The 27,847-nt window shown below is 52.1% G+C and overlaps 1 protein-coding gene across 1 annotated transcript in view; it reads right to left on the reverse strand.

The window, feature by feature from the left end:
* KCNAB2 (potassium voltage-gated channel, shaker-related subfamily, beta member 2) overlaps window positions 1-24,589 on the reverse strand; it is a 37,197-nt gene extending 12,608 nt beyond the window's left edge. Inside the window, exons 1-7 of the mRNA XM_010849956.1 lie at window positions 23,776-24,589; window positions 16,850-16,893; window positions 15,984-16,021; window positions 6,198-6,277; window positions 3,566-3,610; window positions 1,774-1,818; window positions 943-986 (exon numbers count right to left, since the gene is read on the reverse strand). Of these exons, the coding sequence (XP_010848258.1) occupies window positions 943-986; window positions 1,774-1,818; window positions 3,566-3,610; window positions 6,198-6,277; window positions 15,984-16,021; window positions 16,850-16,893; window positions 23,776-23,987 (508 nt within the window). The 5' untranslated portion in view covers window positions 23,988-24,589. The remainder of the gene's footprint in view (window positions 1-942; window positions 987-1,773; window positions 1,819-3,565; window positions 3,611-6,197; window positions 6,278-15,983; window positions 16,022-16,849; window positions 16,894-23,775) is intronic.
* Window positions 24,590-27,847: the final 3,258 nt, after the last annotated feature.

Genomic DNA, 27,847 nt, shown 5'->3' on the forward strand with positions numbered 1-27,847 from the left:
GGTGCGTTACAATCTTCACAGACATTCCTGGGCCCTCACCCGTGAGCAAGAGGTGACAGGGACAAGGCAGTCCCCGGGACCTGTGGACGGCAGGGTGCACATGTGGGCACAGGCCATTGAGATTGCAAACAGCCATGAGAGAAGAGGTGGCACACCCCCAAAAGAGGGGGGTGGGGTCCACAGGCCACATGTCCTGTGACTGAATGGAGGGGACGCCTCCTAGAGTGGTCTGGGAGGGAACTGGGAGGAGCTAGGCCACCCGACATGGAGTGGATCGTCCATGGCATGGAAGGCCAATGGGGCCCACTGAGCACTTGGCAGCAGCTCAGAACGGAGCTGCAGAGCTGGAGTGCAGGGCCGGGCGCCAGGGCAGGGCAGGGCAGGCAGCAAGGCCTCCTAATCCTTTTATTTTTAATGGACTGACTGTATTACTTCGACAAAATGAACATGGGCGAAAAGGCACTGAGACAATAACAACTGGGACACGCGAGGCATTCCAGCCCACTCCCCACCCCCATGCGGGACTCCCGTGTGCTGAGCCCCAGGCTGAGTCCGACACGCAGGACCTCGCTGGGGTCCTTCTTGATTCCTGTAACACCAGAGGTGGGCATTTTTCCCCTGCGTTTAACAGATGCTGCCACAGAGGTCTGGGGAAATAATGTCCCTTGCTCAAGGTCACCCAGTGGGCACAGGGCCCAGCCTGGGTTGAAACCCAGGCCTGTCTGTGTCTTCCCAGGGTCACGTGAGCCCCACCCACTCATACCCCTGCCCCTCTCTCGTGACCCAGAGGGACCACCCCGTGTGAGCCTGGGTGGATCAGGGTTTGGGCTGTCCCTAGAGCTCCAGGCTTGTAGCATGGATGGGGCCGGGGCACAGTGGTTTCTTCACTTTTGCATCCACAGGAGGATGCCAAGGGCATCCTAAGGCCCGCCCCCTCCTCACCTTCTATTATGTGCTTCCTGGAAAGGCCCCTCTCCGTCTCGGCTCTGAAAAACAGGTGACAGTGCGTGCAATGTTTCAAGCGTTTTTCGGGGGAAATGTTTATGACGCAATGTTAGGTGAAAAAAGTAGGTCAGTGCATGCCACTTGCAGTCTGGTTCCATTTTGGGGATAAAACCACAAGGCTATGAGGATCTGCTTGTGTGGAGAAGCTGTGGCAGAGCCGGGCTGCCCTCGATCCTGGCTGCCGTGGATGCGGTGGGGCTCAGTGGGGGGCGGGGGTGTCTGCTTTTCAATTTGCCCTCTCTCTGACTTGGATTTTTCAAAACTTAAAATGAATCATATTTCTAATTCCTATGAAGCCTATTTTGTCCAGCCCCGGAGAAACTATGGGGCCAGATTCCCAGAAGACAGCAAGGGTGGTCTGTGGCCCAGAGTAAGTGGAGTGAACAGGACAGTTCAGGAATTTTCTGCTTTTTCCAGAATTTTTAGGATGTTACCTTGGTAATCACAAACAAACAAAACCACAAAAGTAAAAATAAAAGGGAAGCAAGGATTGAGCACAAGGCAACTCAGCCAAAGCTGCTTTTCTGGAACTTGGGGTCCCTCAACAGGGATGGCACGAGCCAGGGAAGATGGCCACACACACACCACCCTGTACCCTGCTTCCTGCTCCAGGAGATAGGAAAGCGTGCTGCCCAGGTGCTGAGGCTGGCGTATCCAGGACGGACCCCAGGCAGCCTCCGTTCCTCCAGGATGACTGCCCCCTGCCCACCCACAGGGGTCTCTGCAGACCTGGCCCCTCGCCAGGGGGTTGCCTGTGGCTGTACCTACTTTCCTCCCCAGAAGATCTTGGTGGTGATGACGAGGCTGGATCGTCTGTGGAACAAGAGAAGGAGGGCTGTTCCTGAGTGCGACCCCTTGGGGTCTTCCCTCCCCGACCCTCCCCACTGTCTTCAGCCCTTACCCAGGAGTCCTAAACCCTCACCCGGGAGCACAGGGTGTGAAACAGGGTGCTTCTCTATCACTCAGTGTTTGGGGTGTTCCTAGCCCGGGGGCCTGGATCGAGCCAGGAGAAAACCTATAGACATGATTAACTATGTGGATGCAGCTAACTAACCATGGAACCAGGGCTGGGCAGTGAGGGGCCAGGTGGAGATGGAGTCTAGTGTGACTGGAGCCTGGAGCCTAGAGGAGGGGCACGTTTGGGAGCAGGGGACAGGGTCCAGGGAACAGAAGGCTGCCGCTCTGTGGGGACTCGGAGGACGTCAAGTGTCAGGACTGGCTGGGGCTTGGAGGGCTCTGGTGAGGATGGAGTGAGATAAGGGACCACCCGGTATGGCTGTTTTCTACTGGCTGAGGCAGCATTTCAGAAAAGCTGTGTGGGACAGCCTTGGGGAGCATCCTGGGTGCCACCAGGTTGGGGGAAAGGCTGGGGTGGAGCTGACCCGAGAGATAGGCAGGTGATGCTCCTGGGAGCTCAGACTTGGGTGGCTGAAAGCCTGGGGGAAAGGAATGGATTCAGGTCTCCCGCCGCAAATCCACAAGAGGCAATGCTGACATCTGTTACTTTGTCTTGGAGGGACAGGTGGGTGGGGTGATGATGGCTCCTCCTATCCACATTTGACCTTGACCATTCCCAAGGGATGGGGGAGCAATGCCCCTGTGGTTGTGTTTTCTTCCCATGAGGGTCGGGGGGGGGGCAGTTTACTGCTCAGGAAACAGCTCCTCAAAGCCAGAGGCTCTGGCTGCTGCCAGTATCACCTTCAGGCAGGTGGGATGACCTGGTAGGCATCTCCTCGTGTGTTTACCTGAGACACCATCGGGACTCACTCATACCTGTAGTTTCTTTTACTTACAGAGTGACCTGGGATTTATTTGGGGATCAATTAGAGCCATGAAGAAACAACCTGGGTTGGGTCAAGAGGAGGGTGTCAGTCATCCAGGCCCCAGGAGCTGGTGGAGACTCTGAGTGTGTGCACCAGGGGAGGGCGTGGAGGACACCTGAGTGTGTGTCGCAGGGGACAGGATAGGGGACACTTGAGTGTGTGTACCAGAGGAGGGCGTGGGGGACACCTGAGTGTGTGCACCAGGGGAGGGGATGGAGGGGTTTGGTGGAGGTAGGGGAGGCCCAGCCTTCTAACTGCTTCTGACTTTGCTGAAAATGAAGACACACAGGCCACAAGTGGCCCCAAAGTGCAGTCAAGTGCTCAGCCTGGCCTGACCCCAGGTGTGCGGGAAACTCTGTGTCAAGCCAGACGGAGGCTCCTGACCCCCGGGCTCAGGCCCTGGCTCCCTGGGGGTGGCCACCCATACTGTGAGCGCTGGCTCCCCTTGCAGGAAGCACAGGGACTGCCTCTATTCTGGGACATTCTCCCCTTCCCAGCAAGAACAATGCTGGGACCACCAGGTCTTAGAAAGCCAGGCTGGCTGCACAGGGCCATGAGGCCAACAGTCGGCACTCTGCCGGCAAATAGGAAGAAACAGCCGTGGGATCCTGCCTACCCCGCCCGGGGCCCCTAGAGCAGGCCTCTTCCCTTCCTGTAGCCTTCTCCAACCTTCTCCCTGTGCGTGTATGCATGCATGTGCCCTGGAGCTGGAGCATGTGAGCAGAGGAATTAATTACCTCCATCCCTTCTTCTTGATGATGTTTCCTAACACCACTTCAGCTCTGCAGAAAAGACCGAGACATGGGGACTTCATTATTGGGTAACGGAAACCCCAAGCCGCACCCCCACCTTGCTCATCAGCCACAGGGTCCCCTGGGTGAAAACACCACCCGGCCCAGGGCTGCTAATGTCTGCATTGGCCCGGGATGCTCATTCCAGAGTGAGGAGAGCACCTGGGAGCAGCGGGGGCTGCTCCCCATGGAGGTGGCCACGGCCATGTGCCACTGTCCCAGCACAGTGGCTCCAGCTCCCACAGAGAAGGGAGGAGTGACGTCCTGCTTGGAAAGACCAGCAGCAGCTGCTTCCCTGGCCCCTCGGAAATTCACCAGGGAAAACGCTTGGCAACATTACATGGCGAAGTTTCCAGACAAGTGTGTTTTTTTTTTTTAAAAAAACATAGCTTATTCACCAAGCACATTCTCTGTTTGCAGAGACAATCAACAAGTACTCAGGGCTGACTTTCCAGCAGAGTGTGTTCGTGTTTGTGTGTGTCCATGAGTGTGTGTGCATGTCCACGAGTGTGTTTGTGTGCGTCCACAAGTGTGGGTGTGCCCACAAGTGTGGGTGTGTGCATCCACGAGTGTGAGTGTGTTGAGTGTGGGCATGTGTCCATGAGTGTGGGGGTGTGCACCCATGAGTGTGTGCACTGAGTGTGGGTGTGTGTGTCTCTCTTGTTTCTTGCTTTTGTAACAATAGAGAGATGGATGCCATGCTGACCGCTGTCCGGTCTGCTTGGTGTCACTCTGGGCCCTGCACCAAACTCGTGTCAGCCAGGGTCATGCGCTGACCATTCCAGCCGTGTTTGGCACTGCAGCACTGGATTAACTTTGAAGAACTTTCTGCTCGTGGCAAAATGTTTCTGAGCAAAAAACAACAGACGGAGAAGGATCCATACCCAGTGCTCCATTCCAATTATAACAGTGCCTGAGTCATCCACTCAGAAATCATGGGCTCTAATTTGCAAGCTGTTTAGCATCCATTCTGAAGGCTCTTCATTTATGGTCAAGATGCACAGAAAATCACTCAGCCCCGAGCCTCCTTCCTTTCATTCCTGGGTCTCTCCTTGGTGGGACAAAAGATTAGGAAAGAAGGAAGGAGATGGGCAGCAGGCAGAGGTCCTGGGGCTATAGGAGCTGCAGGCAGTGACAACTGAAGCCTGTTGCTTTCAGCTTTGAATTCTGCTGGCCGCGAATTTGGTAAGACTGGCCTCTGTCCAGCGGGGATGCAGAAATCCTGCAGCTCTCTGGGAAGTGCCCAGAGCATGAGAAACAGGGGGACTCAGTAAGATGGGCGCTTGGCACTCTGGTTAGAAGAGGGACTCAGTGTGCTGGCCTGCGATGCCACCCTGGGTGTCCAGTTAGGCTGAGGGGAGTGAAGACAATGCCTCGAGGAGTGTGGCTGCCATGAAAGGGGGTGTGCGGGACTTGGACACAGGGCCATCTGGAGCTGGGGGAGGCTGTGGGGAGCTGTTGCTCGCACACTCTCGTGGGCAGCAAAGCCAAGGCAGGCGCAGGGCCAGGGAACAAGCTGGGGTGCTTGAGACGGGGGACGCCTCTGGGCTTGGCATCTGCATCTGGCTTTTCCACCTCTGACCCTTCGGCTTAGCTCATCTGTCTGGAAAGCGTTTCACTCTGCTTGAAAGCTGTTGCCAGTGCAGAGGGGTTGGGGGGTGGCAGCAACAGGGGACAGAGGGCCACTGATGGGGACTGGAGGAGACTCAGGAAGGGGGTCCCAGCAGAGACCCTTGGGGACATGAGACCCTCGGACCCTGGGCTAGGACTTGAGCAAAGGCTGAGCTGGGGTCCTGATTCTTGGTCCTCTGGACTCTATCCTGGGCTGCAGGTAATAACCTGGAGCCCAAGAGGCAGGTGCTGGCCCCGAGGCCATGGCACACGGCAGGCCAGGCTGAGTGGCTCAGCTGACGGGAACTTGGCTCGCCCTACGCAGCAGGGGGCCAGAGGGAGGACGGAGAGCGAGCCAACAAATGATTTCACAAACAAAAGCTGACTTTTGGAAACCCAATGCAGGAGAGTGGATGATTTGATTACAGGCCAGTCTTTAAAACTGAAGCCAGAGGCCTTGGCTGAAGAGCGCTTTTACATAATTGAGTAGGAAAGTTCATTGCCAAGATGGGAAGCGCTTCTTACAGCGCTGGGCTCGGCTCAGCAGACCCCGCTCTCCCCGGTTCCTGAGGGGCCCTGTGTTCCCTGCAGCCCTAATTGCACCATTAAGATGTGAGAGTGCCAGGCATGCGGGGCTGGCTGCAGGTCGCGGGCGCAGCAGGAGAGCCGGAACTACAGCTTAATCACGCTCTCGCCCAGCGCGGCATCTTGGGCACCAGAGGGGCTGCGGTCAGCTCACTGCTTGAACACACGTGAGTTTGGCAAGTCACCGAGTGCTCTGTGATTCTGACCCCATGAAAACACACCTCCTCCAGCCGTTTAGAGTTTGGAAGAGCACGCAGGGAATGGGAGGTGCAAATTGTCTTGGGAACGAAGGGCACGTCCTGGGAGCAACAGAGGCTCCGGCTCTTCCCCAGGAAGCCATGGTTGGCCCGCACTGCTTTTTCCCGTGAGAAAAGGAACGTACTTGCCCGCCGCGTAGACTTCTGCGGTATCGAAGAGGTTGATGCCATTGTCGTAGGCCAAGGTCATTAGCTGCTCTGCCATCTGAAATGAGAAAATCTGGGTTACTCACAGGCAGCACTGTCTTGCTAACCCAGGCGGAGTGGGGCCTGGAGGCTCAGAGCTCAACCTTGAGGTCTGGGGAGGTCCTCTGAGTGCCCAGGCCCTGTCCCTGTGTTCCCACGTCCTCTCCTGCTGCAGGGCGAATGTGGAAGCAGCTCAGCCATAGACCCACAGAGAAGAAAGAAGCCAGGATGAATAAAGAAACAGCCTCTGGACTGTGAATATCTTTTTCTTTTTTTTCGGCTTTACTAGTAGGCTTCCCACGGAGAAGGCAATGGCACCCCACTCCAGTACTCTTAACTGGAAAATCCCATGGACGGAGGAGCCTGGTAGGCTGCAGTCCATGGGGTTGCTAAGAGTCAGATACGACTGAGCGACTTTACTTTCACTTTTCACTTTCATGCACTGGAGAAGGAAATGGGAACCCACTCCAGTGTTCTTGCCTGGAGAATCCCAGGGACGGGGGAGCCTGGTGGGCTGCCATCTATGGGGTTGCACAGAGTTGGACACGACTGAAGCGACTTAGCAGCAGCAGCAGCAGCAGCAGCAGTAGGCTTCCCAGGTGGCACTAGCGGTAAAGAAACCATCTGCCTATGCAGGAGATATAAGAGGTGCAGGTTCGATTCCTGGGTAGGGAAGGTCCCCTGGAGGAGGGCATGCCAACCTACTCCAGTATTCTTGCTTGGAGAATCCCATGGACAGAGGAGCTTGGTGGGCTACAGTCCATAGGGTTGCAAAGAGCTGGACGCAACTAAAACAATGTGGTAAGCACACAACAAATGAGATCTCAGTTCCCTGACCAGGAATTGAACCCGTGCTGTCTGCAGTGGAAGTGTGGAGTCTTAACTACTGGACCACCTGGGAAATCCCATGGACTGTGAATTTCTTGTGAGCAGGGACCCTGCCTGTTGGGTCATCACAGGGCTTAGCACCTGTACTGAGTTGAACCCTGTCCTCCAAATTCACATCCACATAGACTCTCAGAATGTGACCTTGTTTGCCAGCGGGGTTTTTGCACATGTGATCAGTTCAGATGAGGTCACACTGCATTACAGTGAGTCCTACATCCGACATGAGTGGTGTCTATATGAATAGATGCAGACACACAGGGAAGAGGCCGTGTGAAGATGGAGGCAGAGGTTAGGGTAAAGGGTCTACAGTTCAAGGAATGCCGAGAATGGCCAACCTCCAGCAGATCTGGGGGACAGGAATGGAATTCCTTCAGAGCCTTGGAGGCACCGCGGCCCTGCAGACACCTTGACTTTGGACTTCTGGCCTCCAGAACTGTTGAAGAAATTTCTGTTGTTTTACACCACCCAGTTTGTGGGACTTTGTTCCAACTGTCCTGGGAAACGAACACAGACCACAACAGGGGCATGATAAAAACCGATCCTTGGCAGGATCAGTTCAGTTTAGTTGCTCAGTCGCATCTGACTCTTTGTGACCCCATGGACTACAGCACGCTAGGCTTACCTGTCATCACCAACTCCAGGAGCTTCCTCGAACTCATGTCCATTGAGTCGGTGATGCTATCCAACCATCTCATCCTCTGTTGTTCCCTTCTCCTCCCACCTTCAATCTTTCCCAGCATCAGGGTCTTTCCTAAAGAGTCAGTTCTTTGCATCATGTGGCCAAAGCATTGGAGCTTCAGCTTCAGCATCAGTCCTTCCAGTGAATATTCAGGGTTGATTTCCTTTAGGATTGACTGGTTTGATCTTTTTGTAGTCCAAGGGACTCTTCAGAATCTTCTCCAACACCACAGTTCAAAAGCATCAGTTCTTCGGTGCTCAGCTTTCTTTATGGTCCAACTCTCACATCCATACATGACCATGACTACTGGAAAAACCATAGCCCTGGTAGCTCAGCTGGTAAAGAATCCTCCTGCAATGCAGGAGACCCTGGTTTGATTCCTGGGTCAGGAAGATGCCCTGGAGAAGGGATAGGCTACCCACTCCAGTATTCTTGGATTTCCCTGGTGGCTCAGCTGGTAAAGAATCTGCCTGCAATGCAGGAGACCTGGGTTTGATCCCTGGGTTGGGAAGATCCCCTGGAGAAGGGAACAGCTATCCACTCCAATATTCTGGCCTGGAGAATTCCATGGACTGTACGAAACATGGGGTTGCAAAGAGTTGGACATGACTGAGTGACTTTCATTTGACGAGACCAACCTTTGTCAGCAAAGTAATGTCTCTGATTTTTAATATGCTGTCTAGGCTGGCCATAGCTTTTACTTCAAGGTGCAAGCGTCTTTTAATTTCATGGCTGCAGTCACCATCTGCACTGATTTTGGAACCCAAGAAAATAAAGCCTGTCACTGTTTCCTTTGTTTCCCCATCTATTTGCCATGAAGTGATGGGACCAGATGCAAACTACAGCTAGAATGTTTCTGTGAGGTCAAATCCCTTGAATTTTTCCCAGCAACTGCAGGGGGTGAAGTGATTGTTTGCAGATGGAGAAACTGTCTTCCTCAGATAACTCTCTGGCCTTGGCCTGTGCTTTTCCAGGCAAGGAGCCGAGGAAATCTGCCTGCAATTGACAGCTCCCTCCAAGGTGCAGTGGAGAATGAACTCTCTGGCTTTCTGGACACAGCAGACATCCTTCTCAGCGGGGGTCATGGATCCAAACTCCTCCACTAGCCATTTCTCGAAGCTCAACTCAGAGGACCAATATTCCCTCTCAGGCCAGCCCAGGGTACAGTGAGTAATACTGGGTGGGCCAAAAAGTTCATTTGAGTTTTTCCATAAGATTTTTTTTTAAAAACATTTGTTCCTGGCTGTGCTGCACAGCATATGGGATCTTAGTTCCCTGACCAGGGATGAAACCCATGCGCCTTGCTTTGGAAGCATGGAGTCTTAACCACTGGACCACCAGGGAAGTCCCTAGATCCTATAGAAAAACCTGAATGAACTTTTTTGGCCAATCCTATTTAACCCTCAAAAACTGTAGGACAGAAAGCCAGCCAGTTGTGGCTTCTAGGAGCTTTTCATAACACCAAACACAGAATCCCCACTGGCCAGGAAGGTACAGAGAGGGAGGCCAGTGCTCAGTGGGTGTCAGTGGGGTGAAGGGGAGGCTCAATCGCTGCCTATGGGCAGGTGACTGGTGCGACCAAATCCCTTTATTTTTCAAGAGAAGCCAGAAATCCAGGATATTGGGGTTGTGTTCAGTTGCTAAGTCATGGCAGATTCTTTGGCGTCCCAATCTATTACTATCTCCTAGAGTTTGCTCAAACTCATGTGCATTGAGTCGGTGATGCCATCCAACCATCTCATCCTCTGTTGTCCCCTTCTCCTCCTTCCCTCAATCTTTCCCAGAATCAGGGTCTTTTCCAATGAACCAGTTCTTCGCATCAGGTAGCCAAAGTACTGGGGCTTCAGCTTCAGCCCCAGTCCTTCCAGTGAATATTCAGGGTTGATTTCCTTTAGGATTGACTGGTTTGAATTCTATGCTATCCAAGGGACTCTCAAGAGTCTTCTCCAACACCAGCATTTGAAAGCATCAATTCTTAAGCACTCAGCCTTCTTTATGGTTCAACTTTCACATCTGTACATGACTACTGGAAAAACCATAGCTTTGACAATACGGACCTTCGTTGACAAACTGACATCTCTGCTTTTTAATATTCTGTCTAGGTTGGTCATAGCTTTTCTTCCAAGGAGCAAGCATCTTTGAATTTCATGGCTGCAGTCACGTCCACAGTGATTTTGGAGCCCAAGAAAAGAAAATCTGCCACTGTTTCCATTGTTTCTTCATCTATTTGCCATGAAGTGATGAGACCAGATGCCATGATCTTAGTTTTCTGAATGTTGAGCTTTAAGCCAGCTTTTTCACTCTCCTCTTTCACTTTTATCTAGCGGCTCTTTGGTTCCTCTTCACTTTCTGCCAGGAAGGTGGTGTCATCTACCTATCTGAGGGTGTTGATATTGGGGAGAGGGTGTAAAATCTGTTTCAAATATTGGCAGTGAATCCCAAAGGTTTCAGAGGCTGAGCAGGTCAAAGCTACCCCCATCAGTCAGCTGCTGTCATCAGAGTAGGAAGGCTCTTCGGTGGGGGAGTTTTCTGAATTCCCATCCCCCACCAGAGTAGACTGGCTCCTCTTCTCCCTCCTGGGGCTCAAGTGTAACATTTCCAAAACAACTGCCTTCTCTCCAGGAGCCCTCCCTTCCTCCTCCTCTTCCTGTTTCTCCTCCTTTCTTCCTGTCTGTCCCCTGGGCTGGAATGCTCTGGGTCATCAAGTGGCTTACTCTCTCATGTCTGCCTCCCAGTCCTCCTTTCTCTGTTTTCCTGTTCTTTGTAGTCAGCTCACTAATGGCTCCTAAAGATATTAGGTCCCAGAATCTGTGAATGTCACCTTAGGTAACATTCATGTTACATTTACAGATGTGATTAAATTAAGGGAGATTCTCCTGAATGAACTATGCGTGCTTAGTCGTTCAGTTGTGTCTGTCGCTCAGTCTCGTCTGACTTTTTGTGACCCCATGGACTGTAGACCACCAGGCTCCTCTGTCCATGGGATTCTCCCGGCAAGAATACTGGAGTGGGTTGCCATTTCCTTCCTTCTCCAGGGGATCTTCCCGACCAAGGGATTGAACTCGAGTCTCTTGCATCTCCTGTATTGGCAGGTGGATTCTTAAACCACTGCGCTACCTGGGAAGCACCGGAATGAGCTACGTGAGTCCTAAATGCCACCACAGTTGTCCTTATAAGAGGGAGGTTGCAGGAGATTTGACACAGACAGGAGAAGAGGATGTGACCACAGAGGCAGAGGCTGGGGTGGTGTGGCCATAAGCCGAGGACTGCAGGCAGCCCCCAGACACTGCAAGAGTCAGGAAGGATTTTCCCCTCAAGCCTCCACTGGAAGTGTGGCCCTGCTGACCTTAATTTCAGCCTAGTGATACCAATTTTGGGTTTTGGCCTCCAAAACCATGAGAGAATAAATGTCTATTGTTCTAAACCACGCGGTTAGTGGTTAATTTCTTACAGCAGCCACAGGAAAAGAATGCATTCTTCATCGTTCATTTAACGTATTCTTATCGGGACTAAGACGTGCTTACGAGGTTTCCCTGGGGGCTCAGTGGTAAGGAATCCAACTGTCAGTGCAGGAGACACGGCTTTGATCCCTGGTCAGGAAGATCCCACATGCTGTGGAGCAACTCAGCCATTGAACCACAACTACTGAGCCTGTGCTCTGGAGCCTGGGAGCTGCACCCGCTGAGCCCAGGCGCTGCAACTACTGAAGTCTGCACACTCTAGAGCCCATGCTCCACAACAAGATAAACCACTGCAATGAGAAGCCCGCATGCACAGCAACAAAGAGTCAGCATAGCCAAAAACAAATACATAAATAAATAAAATTAAAAACCAAATTACTCTGATTATTCAGTTTTTTTTTTTTTTTTTTTTAAGGATATGCTTAGGATCTGTGATCTGTCCCACTCTCCAGACAGACAGCAGCCCAAGGGCAGGGACCTGGCCTTGGGCAGGTGCTCAGACAGCATGAGCAGACAGAGGAAGAAAGATCTGAAGACAATCCTAATTACACCCAGGACAGTGCCTTTGGGTGACTGTGAACAGAAAGAGAATGGGGGAATCTGGGAATTATCAGGGCTGATTTTTGGTCTGCTATGATTTTGGTGCAATTTCTTTTCCAGATTTTTCTAAGTAAATGCTTTCCTATGGTATTGGAGAAGACTCTTCAGAGTCCCTTGGATTGCAAGGAGATTAAACCAGTCAATCTTAAAGGAAATCAACCCTGAATATTCATTGGAAGGACTGATGCTGAAGCTGAAGCTCCGATACTTTGGCCACCTGATGCGAAGAGCCAACTCTTGGAAAAGACCGCAATGCTGGGAAAGATTGAGGGGAGGAGGAGAAGTGGGTGACAGAGGAGGAGATGGTTGGATGGCATCACTGACTCAATGGACATGAGTTTTAGCAAACCCTAGGAGATGTGAAGGACAGGGAAGCCTGGTGTGCGCAGTCCATGGGATTGCAAAGAGTCAGACATGACTTAGCGACTGAACAACAATCATATGGTTTTTCCCTGCAACACTGCAACTGTGGCATACAGACAGCTGTCTCTACTGTCTTCTGTGCTGTTTCATCATGGTCCTGTCTCCATGCCAGTCATCAAACATGGCTTCTAAAGACTTTCTCTCTGTGGGTGCATCCTGTTTTGTGTAATGGAGTTTCTGTTTTGTGACTTTCAGTTATTTCCAATGTCAGAGTCTCAGAGGCTGGAGGCAGAAGGAACTTTGGAAGACACGTGGGCCACCTCCCTATCACCCCCTCTAGGGGACAGCGTCCTGCCCCAGATCTGGGAGGGGCTGCTGGTTCTGAGGCAAGGAGCCCAGGTGGGGTCCCCTTGCATGGCTCTCCAGGTGTGACCTTGGGCACCTGCTCAGTCTGGAGGTTCTGCTTCTTCAGAATGGGATAACAGCACCCACCTCTCTGAGTTGATAGAGGATTGAGAGCCATAATAAATGTAAAGTTCTCAGCCACTATTTGTATTAAATTTTTATTGCCCAGGCTGCTTGGAACATGGGCCCGAGGGGGCATTTTCTACCTGAACAGCTGTGTAAGATCACAGAAAGGGCATTGAACTAGAGTTTGGAAACCTGATTCTGTCCAGGGCAGCTCTGGCACTTTGCCATGTGATGTGAGGTCTACTAACACCAAGTGCTTCCTGCCTCCCTGCCTGACCCATGGAAGTCCCCTTCCCTGGGACAACAACCCACAGATATTTGCAGATGCTGCTGTGACCCCAAAGGATGGCTGACAGCAATCCTTTTCTGTAAAGAGGCTGAGGGTAAATATTTCAGGCTTTTCAGACCAGATGGTCTCTGTGGCAACTATTCCACTCTGCCCTCACAGCCTGAAAGCAGCGACAAACAATATGTAAATGAACTGACGTGGCTGCCTGCCGAAAAAACTTTATTTACAAAAATGGCTGTGGAATCCATAGAGGTAGAGAGTGGATAAGAGGTGACCAGGGACTGGGGGCTTTTGGCTTACTGGGCACAGAGTTTCTGCTTGGGGTGATGAAAAATGCTGGAAATAGAACACAGTGATGGTTGCATGGCAAAGTTGATGTTAATACCTGTTTACTTCAAGATAACTGTATACTTAATAAATGTATACTTCAAAAATGGTTAACATGGCACATTTTACATTATGCTTATTTTAACTACAGGAAAAGTGATTAAAATGGCAAATTTTACGTTTCATATATTTAAGAAGAAAGGAAAAACAAAAAATAAAAAGAAATCAGGCTGGGGACCAGCTTTGGCCCCGGGGCCATCAGATTAGATCAGATCAGATCAGTCGCTCAGTCGTGTCCGACTCTTTGCGACCCCATGAATCGCAGCACGCCAGGCCTCCCTGTCCATCACCAACTCCCTGGGGCCATCACTTACTAATATTTTCCAAGTCCAGCCAGGACACACCCCTCTGCCACAGTAAATCCACTGGTTCCTCATTTCTGGGTCTCCCTGGCATCTGGGCACAGTGTCTTGTACACAGGAAGTAACTCTAAAAACAGAACTCTGTTTCTGAGTTCCACAGCACGCTGAATGCCTTCCTTTGGACGTGAACTTAGTAAGGGACACAGTGTTCCAGGTGGGCTCACGCAGCTGGAGTGCCCAGTGGGCCTGGGGCCGCACATGTGTTTCTCTGCAGCCCAGATGGTCTTTGCTTTGTCTCCTTGCAGCACTAACCCCGCTGGCTCAGACCAGGCAGTCAGCTGAAGAATAAAATCCAGGCATTCTTCATGTGAACCATAGCAAGGTGGGCCCCTTAGTCTTGATGTATTGATTTTTTGGGACACTAACTGTAGGATTTAATACAAAAATTCTGCTTGCTCTTTTGTTCAGTCATTTTCACCTGTCAGGGCCTTTTAGAACCCTGAATCTGTCATCTGTTATATCCACCGTCCTTCCAGCTTTGTGTCATTTGCAAATGACTTCCAATGTCTTCATATGTGTCACTATGTCCCTGATGGGGACACGGGGGAGGCCGGAGCCAGCTGTGGCTGTCATTGGATCATTAATCAATACTCTTTGGCTGCGATGGATCTGTTGCTGAAGAAGTCACTTAATTGGATGGTTACCATCCGACCACTTCTTTGTATCTTTCCCACAAGGACATCACACACAGTGTAGCTAATAATGCCATTCAGAAATGAAGCCACATCCTTGACAGAATTCTTCCACATCGAAAGGGAAGCAGGGGAATCAGACTCAATTTATTTAGGGTAAAGCACGTGGACTCCAGGGCTCTGACCTTCTAAGTACTTGGAACCAATCTGGTGGCTGAAGTGGAACAATTGCCTGGACCTTGAAGACTGCCAACTTTACCCTGAGATAGCTCAGACCTAGAGCCTCAGAGCAGGGGCGAATATCAACAGTTCTGTAACAGCTACGGTCACAGAAGGAACCAGAATGCAAATGAAATGCATCTAGATGGTGACAGAAGCCAAGCTTTCCCTTCGAAAAGTAACTAAGCAATCATAGCTAAAGGTCTCAAATGAACTAATTTATATTTTTAAGGGCTTCCCAGGTGGCACAGTGGCAAAAAACCGCCTGCCAATGCAGGCGACGCAAGAGACACGGGTTCAATCCCTGGGTTGGGAAGATCCCCTGGAGGAGGGCATGGCAATCCACTCCAGTATTCCTGCCTGGAGAATCCCACGGACAGAGGAGACTGGTGGGCTACAGTCTACGGGATCTCAGAGAGTCGGACATGACTGAGTACCTATTCATTTTTTAAATGCAACCTTCCCAACAGTAAGCAGGGTGGATGTGAAGGCAGACAGCATCTCATGCAGAGGTTCTGAGCTCTCTGAGCAAATACCATCGTTCTCACTTCCAAGATACTCATTTCCTACCCAGAAGTGCATACCAGCCTGGGAATCATCATCCTCTTCAGGACAGACACTGGCCATGCTGCATCCCAGGGTGGGGACAGAAGCCCCAGCAGGTCCATCCCGTGGCAGTGTGTCCCACGAAAGCTGGCTCTGGGGCATGTGCAGTTAGCAGCTCAGTCAAACATTCATCTGCTTGGTCTTCAGTTTGTAGCAAATTTGCAAATCTACATTCTAATTTTTTTTTTAATTTGGCTCTGCTGGGTCTTAGTTATAGCACGCAAGACCTTTGATCTTCGTGGCAGCATGCAAGATCTTTAGTTGTGGCATGTGGGTTCTAGTTTCCCGACCAGGGATCGAACCCAGGCCCTCTGCATTGGGAACGGGGAGTCTTAGCCACTGGACCACCAGGGAAGTCCCTCAATCTGCATTCTAAATGCTCTTGACAGACATTTACTGAAGTTTCAAAGCCACGTGGGCATCCTCTGTAGCAGCAGCAGAGATCGCTTAGGGCTTGATGATTCCGAAAGTGAGCTCTCTTGGAATTCTCCTAATTGTGGGGCGGGTGTCACACAGATGAGAAACCTGAGTTTCTGGGACTTTAAAGGATCTGCTGAAGTCTCAAGGCACCCAGCTGCTGGGTGTTAGCACCACTGCCTGGCTCACCCTTTCTGCTGTCCCCCAGGGCACCCTGGAGAGACAGAAGGAGGGAGCCATGGAGGCCGCCCTGAGCGCCGACCACCTGGTACATTTGGAAGACTTTACCACATGCTCGGGGTGCTGGTGGCCCTCTCTGGGGCCTGGGGGAATGAGCGAGCCCCATCTCACCTCGTCAGTGATCTGGCCTCCGAAGGTCACCCATGTTCCTAGAAGGAGAGACACAGGCTGAAGTCAGAGAATGCCCCCAGGGATGCTAGTTCTCCCCAGGGTGCTTAGACCTCGGGTAGCAGGACATGGCGGTGGGGGGAGAAGGCAGCCATGGGCCACCTTGCTGCTCTGTGAGAGCGTGTGCTGGGCATGTGTGGACATCTGGCCTTTGGGGCAAGTCTCTGTCTCTTGGGGTCAAGGAACCAAGGGGACAGTAAGCGCCCAGAGCAGGCAGCTGGCTGGCGGGCGGTGATGGGTTTGTTGGGGCTCTTGCCACTGCAACTCCTATTCCGGGGACACCCTGTGGGCAGCGGGGCCAGGGCTGTCTCTTTGAAGATGCGCTGGTCTGACAGCCGTGTCCTCATGCTTGCTGGGTGGTGTGTATGTGTATGTATATGTGTGTGTGGGTGGGTGGGTGTACGTGTGCCTTGTGAGGTGGAGAGACAGCATGTTCTCGGAACAGAGGTCATATCTGGCAAAAGGAAAAAAAGGGCAAAATCCAACTGCTCTTCATGAGGGACCCTGTTATGTAAGGAAAGAAGGTGCTGGCTTCAGGGACAGGGGGCTTCCTTGGTTCTCTGCTGCTGGGCAGGGGGCTGTGTGTGTAGAGTGCCCTGGTGTTCACGAAGGCTGGATCTCTGTCCCCCTCCTGTCCTAGGCCCCTCCCCCATGGCCTCCTGGTTGCCATGGCAACCAAGCCTCTCCTTCCCCCACAATCCTGGCTCTGGATGCAGCTCCCTCCCCTCACCCCCAGAGGTGAGCCCTTCAGCCTTCCCACCGCCCCTGTTCCCGTGGTCACCATGGCACCAAGAGGCCCCCACACTCACCGAGCCCCAGGCAGGAGACCCGCAGGCCCGACTTGCCCAGGTTCCTGGAAGACAAACGTGGTGTGAGTTTTCAGCAGCTCAGGGCAGGACCCATTGTTTTCACTGCCCAGTCTCCCGAACCCCCCATGCATGTCATTAAAGGCTCTGAAGGCCAGGGGTCCTTTGGAGAGAAGCCTGCTGCTCACCCACCCTGGGGTAAAGGGCCAACTGTCCCCCACATGCCAGGGCACGGCCATATTGCTGGGCCAGGCCATGCTCTGACCACCGCAGGGCCCCGAAGCCACCGTGGGGAGAAAACATGGAACGGGCCGGGCCCCGAGTTGTTTCATGGGCTGAAATAAGACTGGTTCAGGCCTTGCGGCCCTGTTCTCATAAGAAGCTTCTCTTTGCATTTCTTTAGTGTCACGTTTGTGTTTTGTGTATCTTCATTTCCCCTCTTTGTGGAGTACAGGACAAGTTAGTCCCACATCCCTTGGGCCATGTGGCCCCCGGCCCTGTCTCTCTGCAGGAGGAATGGGGGGAGATGAGAGCTCCACTGAGAGGTGCCCATGCCCACAGCAGGCCTGACCCCCAGCCAGAGCCACAGAGGAGGGCGAGAGCTAGACTGACTCCTGGCGGCACACGTCCTGGTCAGGATTAGTGGCCATAGCTGCGCAGACTGCCCGGGGCCCCACCACAGGCCTACTTAGTGCCTGCCAGATGGGGTCTGTCCCAGGTCCATGGGGACCAGCTGCAGGCTGTCATTAATGCCCTCAGGGGGTCACGGAGGGCAGCAGTGCCCTGCTGAGGCCTGGGCTTCCTGTCCGGCCTGGCCCATCCCTCCTGCCAAGGCTGGCTGGGCTGGAGCCTGCCAGACAGCAGCGGGCAGGGTGGCCCTGTCACCGATTCCCCAAAAGCTCAGGGCAGCAGGCAATCCCCTTTTTCTGATATTCTGTTTTACAGAAGAGCACCCTGGGGAGGAAGTTGGATTCCACCCAGACTTTGAGAACACGCTCCCCACCCCAGTGGTGGCCCTCATTCCAGCCCTTTATGGAAGTCGCCAGATGGTGAGGTTGACAAGTGGCAGGGTGCGAGTCCACCTCCCTCCTGAGACATCTCGGTCCTGGGACCAGCCCGAGCTGTGATACCCCACGGGTGGGAAGCGAGAGAGCTGTGAGAGATGCACAGGGTGGACCCCAGCCTCCTTTCCCAGGGCCCTTGGATGTTTCTAACTTCAGTGGGTGCTGTGTCCTGTTTTTCTACCCCACGTGGGTGGTCCCCTGGGAAGCAGGTATGGGGCTAGCCTGACCCTCCCCTCTCTGACCTGCAGCCTCAGTTTCCCCAGTTACAAGATCCCTGGACCCTGCCCACATCACAGCTGGTTGTTGATCGGGGGTGGATAGAATAAACTTGTAAGCAGTTTGATAACAGTTTGTCACCAAATATTAGTAGTTCTAAATTGTCCAGCTTTCTCGTTACGTTTCCATTAAAATCAGCCCAGCCACTGGCCCACTGTTCCTACAGGATATGCTGGTAGTTTTCCTAAATGAGGACATAATAGCAGCTGTTTTCTTTTCCAGGGAGGGGAGTGGATCGGCAGTGGCTACAGGCAGAGGCTCAGAAGCTGTAAATCAAGCCCTGCTTCGACCTTCCTGGCTGTATGCTTGCCCCTGCGTGTATCATGTAACCACCTGAAGCCTCAGTGAGCTCATCTACAGAATGGGCTTGCGATGCTGCTTCTCTCAGGGGATTGCTGTGAGGATGAAATGGGATAACATGTGCCTGGGCAAAGGGACGCAGAACACTGACTCTGCAGGAGTCTCATTTTCAAGAGAGCACAGAACTGGGGTAGGGTGGGGTGGGAGGGGGTGGACCGCAGCCTTTTCCTTATTCGAGAAACAATGTATAAATCTAATAGGCTTTAAATGTTACCATGTTAAAAAGGGAACTCAAGTTTCCCCCCACCTTTTTTTTTTTTACCCTATAAATCAATGAAATAATCTACTAATGCCCTCAGCATTGCTTGCACATTCCAACCCAGAGCCACTTGGTTTATGAACTTAGAAAGAGGCGCGATTCATAACTCTGTGAGGTGACAGATGTTAACTAAACCGATGGTGGTGATCACATCGCAACAGGTAAATGTATCAAGTCATCACATTGTAACTTAAACTTATACAATGTTATGGGTCAATTATATCTCCAAAAACAAGGAAAAAATACTTGGAATATTCTTGATTTGCTTCTGACTTGAGAGGAGAGATCTGAAATACAGTATGCATGAAATTCAAGAGCTGATGAGTTGAACACATTCTTTAAACGTTTTCTTATATAGTTTAAATCATGCTTGAATTGATGTTGCTTGCTAAGTAGAAAGTGAACTTGTGTTTTGTTATGTATAAAGAAATAGGAATTAAAAAGGAATTAAAGAAAGAAAGAAAAGCACAATGACATCACTTATAGACCCTGCATCAGGCCAGTTCTTTTTAGTAGGTTAGCTAGTTTATCTCACACATACTTGTGTGAGATACTTGTGGTGAGAAACATACTTGTGGTGAGAAATTAGAAAGCTGCTTAGGAGTGGTCTGATAACAAAGCATCAGGGACTAAAAGTTCTAATCAGTGGTCTTAACCATTTTGGGTCATAAACCCCTTTGAGAAGCCCCTCCCCTGGAAATGAGCACAGTCATGAAAACCTTTAGAACCTTGTTTGTGATGCCTGGGTGTTTGAAGACTTGGGCACCTGGTCTGGATAAATCCAGGTGCTGGGAGGGAGACTGAGCATCCCACCTCTCTAGAACCACCCCCAGGCATGATAGTGGAGGAGCGATATCCCGGCCAGGCTCTGCAGAAGGTGAAGTTTTAGGCCTGTCCTCCCGCAACTGCCCTTCATCAGCGTGCAACCAAGTGCCGGCACTTACAGCTTGTTCAGGGGCTGGGCGGCTTTAGCAGCAGACAGGTGAGGACCCAGGACAGCAGGCTGAGCCCACCTGTGTCTGTGGCTGAAGAGAGGCGACCGCCCTTGCCCATCAGAAGGGGCTCCGAGTTTCCTCCGAGTGCTTGGTGATGCAGCTGTGGCTCCACCCACCGCCCACAGGAATAATTTAGCAAAACTAGGACACGGCGCCATGCTGCAATTACCCCGCTCAACTTGTTTCCCTGTTAAAATGATGGTATTAGTTCTGCCATCCGCTGCCAGGCCTCCGGAGGAGGAATGAGAAAGGACAGGGTATCTCCGGGCTGGAAGTTTTATAAATATGGCAGCTTGGTGAGGGTGGGGGCAGCCTAACAGCACAGCCTCGTGTGGACCTGGGCTGGAGACACGCTGCCACTCAAAACTTTCTACATGGGGAAATCATTTCCTACAGGTTTTCTTCCCCTAATTAAAACTCGCCACAGTGATAAAATAGTTGGCTAAATCCCTAAACCCCGATAATGTTAGTCTTTATTAATTTGTCTCCTGTCCCTCCTGTGGTCTGGAAAAATGGCTAATGAGGACTCAGGGATTTAAACTTTGCTGGAGGAAAACAGTGATGTTTATCATGGCGCACCCCCCCTCTCCCACCCCAATGGGCCGCACCCTTGAACACTGTATTTCACATTCTAGGCAATTACACATCCTTTAAAAATAGCTGTTCAGGGCCTTTCACTTCAGCCATCTGGGAGGAGGACAAAAATGTGGTCAGGTGATGGAAAGCAACTTGGCCTTGGAGATGGTTTGATGGACAGGGATGCTGGGGTTTCCTGTCAGCTGTCACCCTGTGGGGTATTATCTGTTTACAGCTCTGCCCGCCCCCAGACTCCAGGCTCCCTACGACGGATCTGGGCTACCAGACCTTTGCCATCAGATTGCATCTGGCAGCCACAGGTCCTGGGGGTGTTTGTTGGCGTGAGGTGGGGCTGAGAAGCCCAGGCCTTGGGGCCAGACCCTCAGGATCCAATGCAGGACCCTCTTTTTACTCACAGGTCTTGGTGTCTCCCCTCCTCCACACTGAGCACCTCTATTGCTCAGTGCCAAAGGGGCCCTTTGGCAAGACTGTGGCACCCTGGTGGTACAGGCCACATCACCCTCAGTGCCACTGTGAAGGGCCAGCTCCTTAAGGAGGTGGTCAGTAGCGGGTGGTCCTGGATCAGGCCCCCTGTAGCTCCCACCTGCATGTACCCTGGCTGTGATCCTGGGAGAGTCATCATGGAACAACCCCGTCAGGCAGGGACCCCATACTCAGCAGAGCTGTCCGGTGGTTTGGGTTCTGACTTCCATTTCAGCTCTGAGACTGCACACCTACAGGGAAATGAGCCCACCTTCTCCCTCTTACTGCCAGGGCAAGCTTCCCAGGCCCTGCCACCTGTAAGGACAGGTGGGGTCCCCCAGGATGGAAAGCTGGGGCTGGGGTCTCAGATTCTGAACCCTCTGGCCCAGTGAGCACCTCCCTATGCTGCCTGTCTCACCTTCAGTGCTTCCAGCATGTCACACACACACATACACAGGCATGCATACACACAGATACACATACACACAGGTACACACACACTGGTACACACACACAGAAATGCATACACAGCTGTAGATATACAGAGATACACACACACAGATGCACACACACAGATCGATACACACAGGTGCACACTCAAGTGCACACACAGAGGCACACACAGGTGCACACATACAGATGCACACATAGATGCACACACACCAATGTACACACAGATCCATACACACCGGTGCAAATACACAGATGCACATACACAGATGTACACACAAGTGCACACACACACAGATCCACACACACTGGTGCACATACAGAGATGTACACACAAAGATCCACACACACAGATGCACATAAACAGATGCACACATAGGTGCACACATAGATACACACACACACACACACACGGATGTACACACATAGGTGCACACAGGAATCTTAAGCATTCAGGCTCTTTGATGTCCAATCTTCAATGGATCTTAAGATCTTGGCAGGGAAATCCTGTCAATAGCCACATTTCCTGTGTACATTCTCCTTCATACTTTTAGAAATGGTCTCACTCTTTTGATCTTAGGATTGACTTAAAAGTCTCGGCAGGTAACATGTATCTAAACTAAAAAACAGATTCTGTTTACTCTTAGTTTTTGGTTCCCACTTAACAAAAGATAAACCACCAGAGTTTCTAGAAAAGAAATTGCCCTTACTGAATTGAGAGGATGGGAACAAAAGCTCTGTACCCCAGAGACCCATAAAAGCATGTCAAATGTCCCCAAAGATCCAGGGCAGGAGGGTTACAGGTGGAGATGCAAAAGGCCTTGTTATCTCAGAATTCATCTCGAGGGGCCTGGGACTTATGACACGGGTCCTTCACATGAGGTCCATCTTCTGGGCACTGGTTTAAGGTTTAAGCTAGAGGTTTAAGCCACACAGCTCATTTCTTAGGATCCATTCTTTCAATACTTTCCAAGTTGGTACCAACCAATATCAGCTAGAAACCCATTCTCCTCAAATACAACCAGATTCTTCTGCAGCTTTTTCTGAGGTTGGTGGCCTGTGTGATTTGAGTCTCAGAGAGCAGAGTTGGGAGCCAGGGACCTAACTTAGCTTTTCTGGTTCCTGAAGATGATTTGTGGTAAGAACTACCCTCTCCCTGGAACATCATTCTCAAAGTGCTCAAGGCTCTAAGTACAGAGAAACTCATGAGTAAGAACGGCCAGATTGCACATGCACTAATACATGATGTTTGTTTTTGTCTTCCTGACTCACTTCACTCTGTGTGACACTCTCTAGGTCCATCCATGTCTCTACAAATGACCCAGTTTCATTTGTTTTTATGGCTGAATAATATTCCACTGTTATTTGCAAAGCAGAAACAGAGACACAGATGTGGAGAACAAACATATGGGTGCCAAGGGAGAAAGAGGGGTAGAGGAACTGGGAGATTGGGATTGACATATATACACTATTGATACCACGTATAAAATAGATAACTAAGGAGAACGGAATGTATAGCTCAGAGAACTCTATTTAAGGTGCTGCGGTGACCTAAATTGGAAGTAAATCCAAAAAGGAGGGGACATATGTATATATAAACTTGATTCGCCTTGCTGTAAACAGAAGAAACCAATATAGCATTGTAAAGCAACTATCCTTCAACAAAAATTAATTAAAAAATTAAAGGAAGGCCAGACCTCTAGCCGGGTGATGCAGGGGTCCAGGGTTCAGACCCAGCCCTCCTTTTGCATCTGGGTGCATCCCACTGGGCATCTGAGCAAGACCCTGGGTAGGGCAAGACGGGATGCAAAGAATGTCAGGAAGGCCCCCCCCCTGCCGACACTGGCCCTTTGCATGCTCTCTACCAACAGAGTGAGGGCGAGTGCACCCAGAGCACGTGGGGGGCTGGGCCCAAGCAGAGGGACACACAGAAGCCAGGCCCGAGCCCTTAGCAGAGAACTCCAGCCGCTGCCTGTGCCCTGCAGAGCCTGAATGCTGCTGTAGAGGAACCTGGGTCTGGGGTTCGGCTCAGGTCAAGGAGTGGGGGAAGGTTAACTCTACCACGTGGTTCACCCTATATCCCCGACTCTTAAACTGAGGTTTGTCAAGGTGGCTTAGCTGCAAAGACATCAGACCACTCAGTGGGCATTCCTGAGGGCCTGTGTGCCCAGGGGGAGGGCAGGGCACCTGTGGTCATTGTCCTGGGGCTGCCAGGAAGAGGAAGTATCACACGGCATCTGACATGGAGGGGCTCAGCTCTAGTGACAACCTCCATCCCCTGCCCCCAGGAAGGGAAACAAACAGGCAGAAGGAGAGAAGAGGCATCATCATCCCCCACCACCGATGAGACTGGGGCCTGACGCTGACTTCGATTTTATTTCTCCCCCCACATTCTGCCAAGCCCCCCCAACCCCAGACACCATGGGGAGGGCACCCCTGCCCCACACAGGCCCGCGCACTGCATACCTATACTTCATCCCGGGCTGCTTCACGCTGGCGTCGCCTGCGCTCGGGAGGCTCTGCACCGACAGTTGTCCCAGACTCCGGGCCACCATGGCCACTGCACGGAAGCGGCCTCGGGTGCCCAGGCTGGGGCTGCTGGCCGCTGGCCGGCCCAGCCGGTCCTCGGGGCCCCGGCCCTTGAGGCCGTGCTCCGAGCATACGAAGGACACCTGCATGTCGCCGGCACTCAGCTCCTGACCACGTCCCCTCTCCTTCCGGGCTCCAAGGTCATCTGCCCCTGGAAGCCCCGCTCCGCCTGGGACAAGACTTTATCCCAGAAGCTGAGGGAGCTGCCAGGAGTGAAGATTTCCAAAGGCAATGATGTAGAAAAAGCCCATGTGGTCTCAGACAGAAGGGAGTCAAATTTCCAGAAATGTGCTAGAAAAGATCTGATCAGATAGAACTCAGAAATCCAGGGGTGGGGGGTGATGCCATTTTCTCTCCCTTCTCTGCAGGTCCGTCCTCTGCCCCACCCTGGTCTGGCTCTGCCTGAGCCCCCAGCCCAGCTGTGTCTGGCAGGGCTGGGCTGCCAGTAACTCTCGACCAATGAGCGACACTGCCGTCCTCTGACAGCAGGAGGGGGAGGGAGCGTGCCTCCCATCAGGGTGGCAGCCTGGGGGTTCAGGGAGCAGCTGCTTCTTCAGGCTTCCCCGGGTGTCTCAGAGGGAGCCTGGCTCTGTGCACCGTGGCTGTTGAGACTCCCACCAAGTCAACGAGGTGACTGGCGAGAGGTGCGGGAGGTGCGGTAGGCGTCCGGCGATTCATTATTAATGAAGCGGATGCACAAGCCGCCCGACTACCCTGGCCGATCCCTGGGAGGCCGGCACCGGTTCTCCAGGCTGACAGCCGCTCAGCCGGGACTGGAAGAGGCATGCACTGCAGCCGGGTGGGCGGCTGAGTGTGCAGGCAGTCGGCCTGGCCAGTTCTGTCCCGTGGCGGTTCTCACCCAAGAAAACAAGGCTGCCACCGGGTTTTGGCATAGGAAGTCAAATCACCAGAGATCTGGAAGAGAGAGGGCCACTCTTTCTGGATGGTAATGACCCAGGTGAAGTGAGGAAAGAGCCCTGCAGTCTCAGAGACCTGAGACACTCCAGCACTCTGCACGGTACTTAGCTTGCAGCTGATGCTCAATAAACACTTTTAGAGTGAATGAATGAATGAACTAAGGAATGAATGAATGGATGGAAGGATGGATGAATGAATGGATGAGTGAATGAACTAAGGAATGAATGAATGAAGATCCTCTGCTTTACCCCAGCCTCCTTTCCCACACTAAGGGGATCAGGATGAAGATGGGAACAAGCTCTTCTGGAACAAGGTTAAGGGGTTCCCTGAAACCCAGAGAGACGCCCCCATTGGCAGGAAGGGCTGGCTTTGCTCTCTGACCCCAAGCTTGCCACTCTTACCCTGCAGGGTGGCCCTCGCCATAGCTGACTTTTAGGTCCCTTTCTGCTCTGTGACTGAGAAGGATGGGAGGCAGGTGGTCAGACTTTGCTGCTAATTCGCTCTATGATCCCAAGCGAGTGTCCTGCCGTCTCTGGACTTCCATTGACAGAATGAGGTGGCTGGCCCGAGGACCACTCTGTCTCTCGGGACCTGGCTCTGCAGGAACCTTACACGCCTTCTGGGTATCTATCCTGGACAGGACTCAGAGAAGAAGCCACCCCAAGATGTTCACAGAGGATGGCTGCACTTGCTCTCAGATCTGGCCCTGCCTTTTTGAGAAGTTAATAATAAAACCTTGCTCCATCCAGTCCCAGCCTCCCTGCTCCCGAGCTGGGCAGCCAGGGGCAAGTGACTCCCTCTCCAAGCCTCAGTGATCTTGTGTCCAGCACAGGTCACCAAGGTGTTCAGATCACAAAAGTGCTCACACTGGGGTCCGGTCCTCAGGAAGCACTCCCACTATCCCTCAGCAGAGAGGAAGGGCTTTCTGGCCATGGAGTTAGGAGAGACACTTGTGAGAGACTCTCCCCTCCCCCACCAGTAAGCGCATCCTGTTTGTCTTCCCCATGGCCTGACTTGGCAGCGGGAACTGCTCCCCAGGGGGGCACCTGGTCCTGGGGTGAGAGGGAGGGCAGAGCTGGTACCTTTGCCAGGGGGGCCCTGGCAGGTCACAGACGCCACCTGTGGAGGGCAGTAGGGGCCCTTCAGGATTCACAGGCCAGAGCTGCCTTCCTCTTTCACCTGCCCGTGAAAGTTCCACCTGCCTGGCGTGGGTCCCTGAGCCCCTTGGGTGACGGGCGATGGGAAGGAGGAAGGGCAGGCTGCAGTGCTGGCCCCTCTGCCAGCTGGGCTCTCCACCAACTGGGCCCTGCACTTGAAGACAATAGACCCTGGCTCTCAGGAAGCCCACACCCCTGCCGAAGAGGCTGCAGGTGGCAAAGACCCTGCCTCTGGCTCCTCCCCAAGCTCGTGGAGCTTATAGTCCACTGCAGGGATGCTCAACACCTGAGCAGGCTGCTAGAGGAGCGTGTTACAAATGCAGATTCCTGGGCCCCAACCACACCTATGGAATCAGCAGCTCTGGGGCTGGGCCTGGGAAAACGCATTTCTTTTTCTGATGTGGACCATTTTTAAAGTCTTTATCGAATTTGTTACAATATTGCTTCCGTTTTATGTTTTGGTTTTTGGCCCCAAGGCACGTGGGATCTTAGCTCTCCGACCAGGGATTGAACTTGTACCTCCTGCATTGGAAGGTGAAATCTTAACCACTGGACCGCCGGGGCAGTCCTGGGAAGCTGTGTTTTTATCAAGAGATTTGAGTGGTGCTATGCACTGGCCTGGAGGGTGTGGAGATCCCCTACTTCATTCCACCTCCCTCGGTTCTCTGTGCACTGGCAAATCATTGGATCCCACAAGAGACGGCATCTCACTATGGATTCCTCAGGGTTGCTCTTAACCAGATGGTTAAGTGAGATTTAAGTGAGATTCACAAAGACTTAGTCACCACAGTGTGTAAAAGGTCACCCATCTCACCTCCCAATCCAGCAATTCCACTCCTAGGTATGTGCCCAGAGAAATGAAAACAACGCCCACACCAAAACTTGAACACAAATGTCCACAGCAGTATTACTCATCACAACCCCAAAGGCATAGCAATCCAAATGTCTAACAACAGGTAAAATAATGAACGAATAAACAAAATGCAGTCTATATCCACGCAGTAGAATGTTATTCAGCCATAAAAGGATGAAGTACTGATACCCGTTCCAACATGGATGATCCTGGAAAACACCATGCTAAGAGAAAGAAACGAGTCACGTGCATGCTAAGTCACTTCAGTCGTGTCTGACTCTTTGAGACCCTATGCACAGTAGCCCACCAGGCTCCCCTGTCCATGGCATTCTCCAGACAGGAATACTGGAGTGGGTTGCAATTTCCTCCTCCAGGGGATCTTCCCGACCCAAGGATTGAAACTTTGTCTCTTAGGTCTCCTGCATTGGCAGGCGGGTTCTTTAAGGCCACGTACTGTATGATTCCATTCATATGAAATGTTCAGGGGACTTCCCTGGTGGTGCCGTGGTTGGGGATCTGCTTGCCAATGCAGGGCATACGAGTTTGACCCTGGGTCCAGGAAGATCCCTCCTGCCTCGGAGCAGCTAGGCCTGTGTGCCACAACTACCGAGCCTGCACGCTGCAGCTGCTGAGTCAGTCCTGTGTGCCTAGAGCCCGTGCTCCGCTCGGCCATGAGAGAAGCCACCGCAGCGAGACAACCGCGCGCCACAACTACAGGGAGCCCGCACAAAGTACTGAAGACCCAGCGCAGCCCAAATAAAGTTAAAAAAGTTCAGAATAGGCAAATCCATAGAGACAGAAAGCAGATTTGTGACTCTAGGGGGTGAGGGGAGTGGAGAATCAGGGAATGATAGCTATAATGTAGGTATGGGATTTCCTTATTGGGGTGACAAAAATGTTCTAACATTGGTGATTTTTGCACAGTTATATGAATATACTAAAACCATTAAATTGTAAGAGTTGGACATGAATGAATGACAGAACAACAAATGGGTATATGGTGTGTGAATTATATCACAAT

The sequence above is a fragment of the Bison bison genome, unplaced genomic scaffold (genome assembly GCF_000754665.1).
Source record: "Bison bison bison isolate TAMUID 2011002044 unplaced genomic scaffold, Bison_UMD1.0 scf7180017864289, whole genome shotgun sequence".
Lineage (NCBI taxonomy): Eukaryota > Metazoa > Chordata > Mammalia > Artiodactyla > Bovidae > Bison > Bison bison.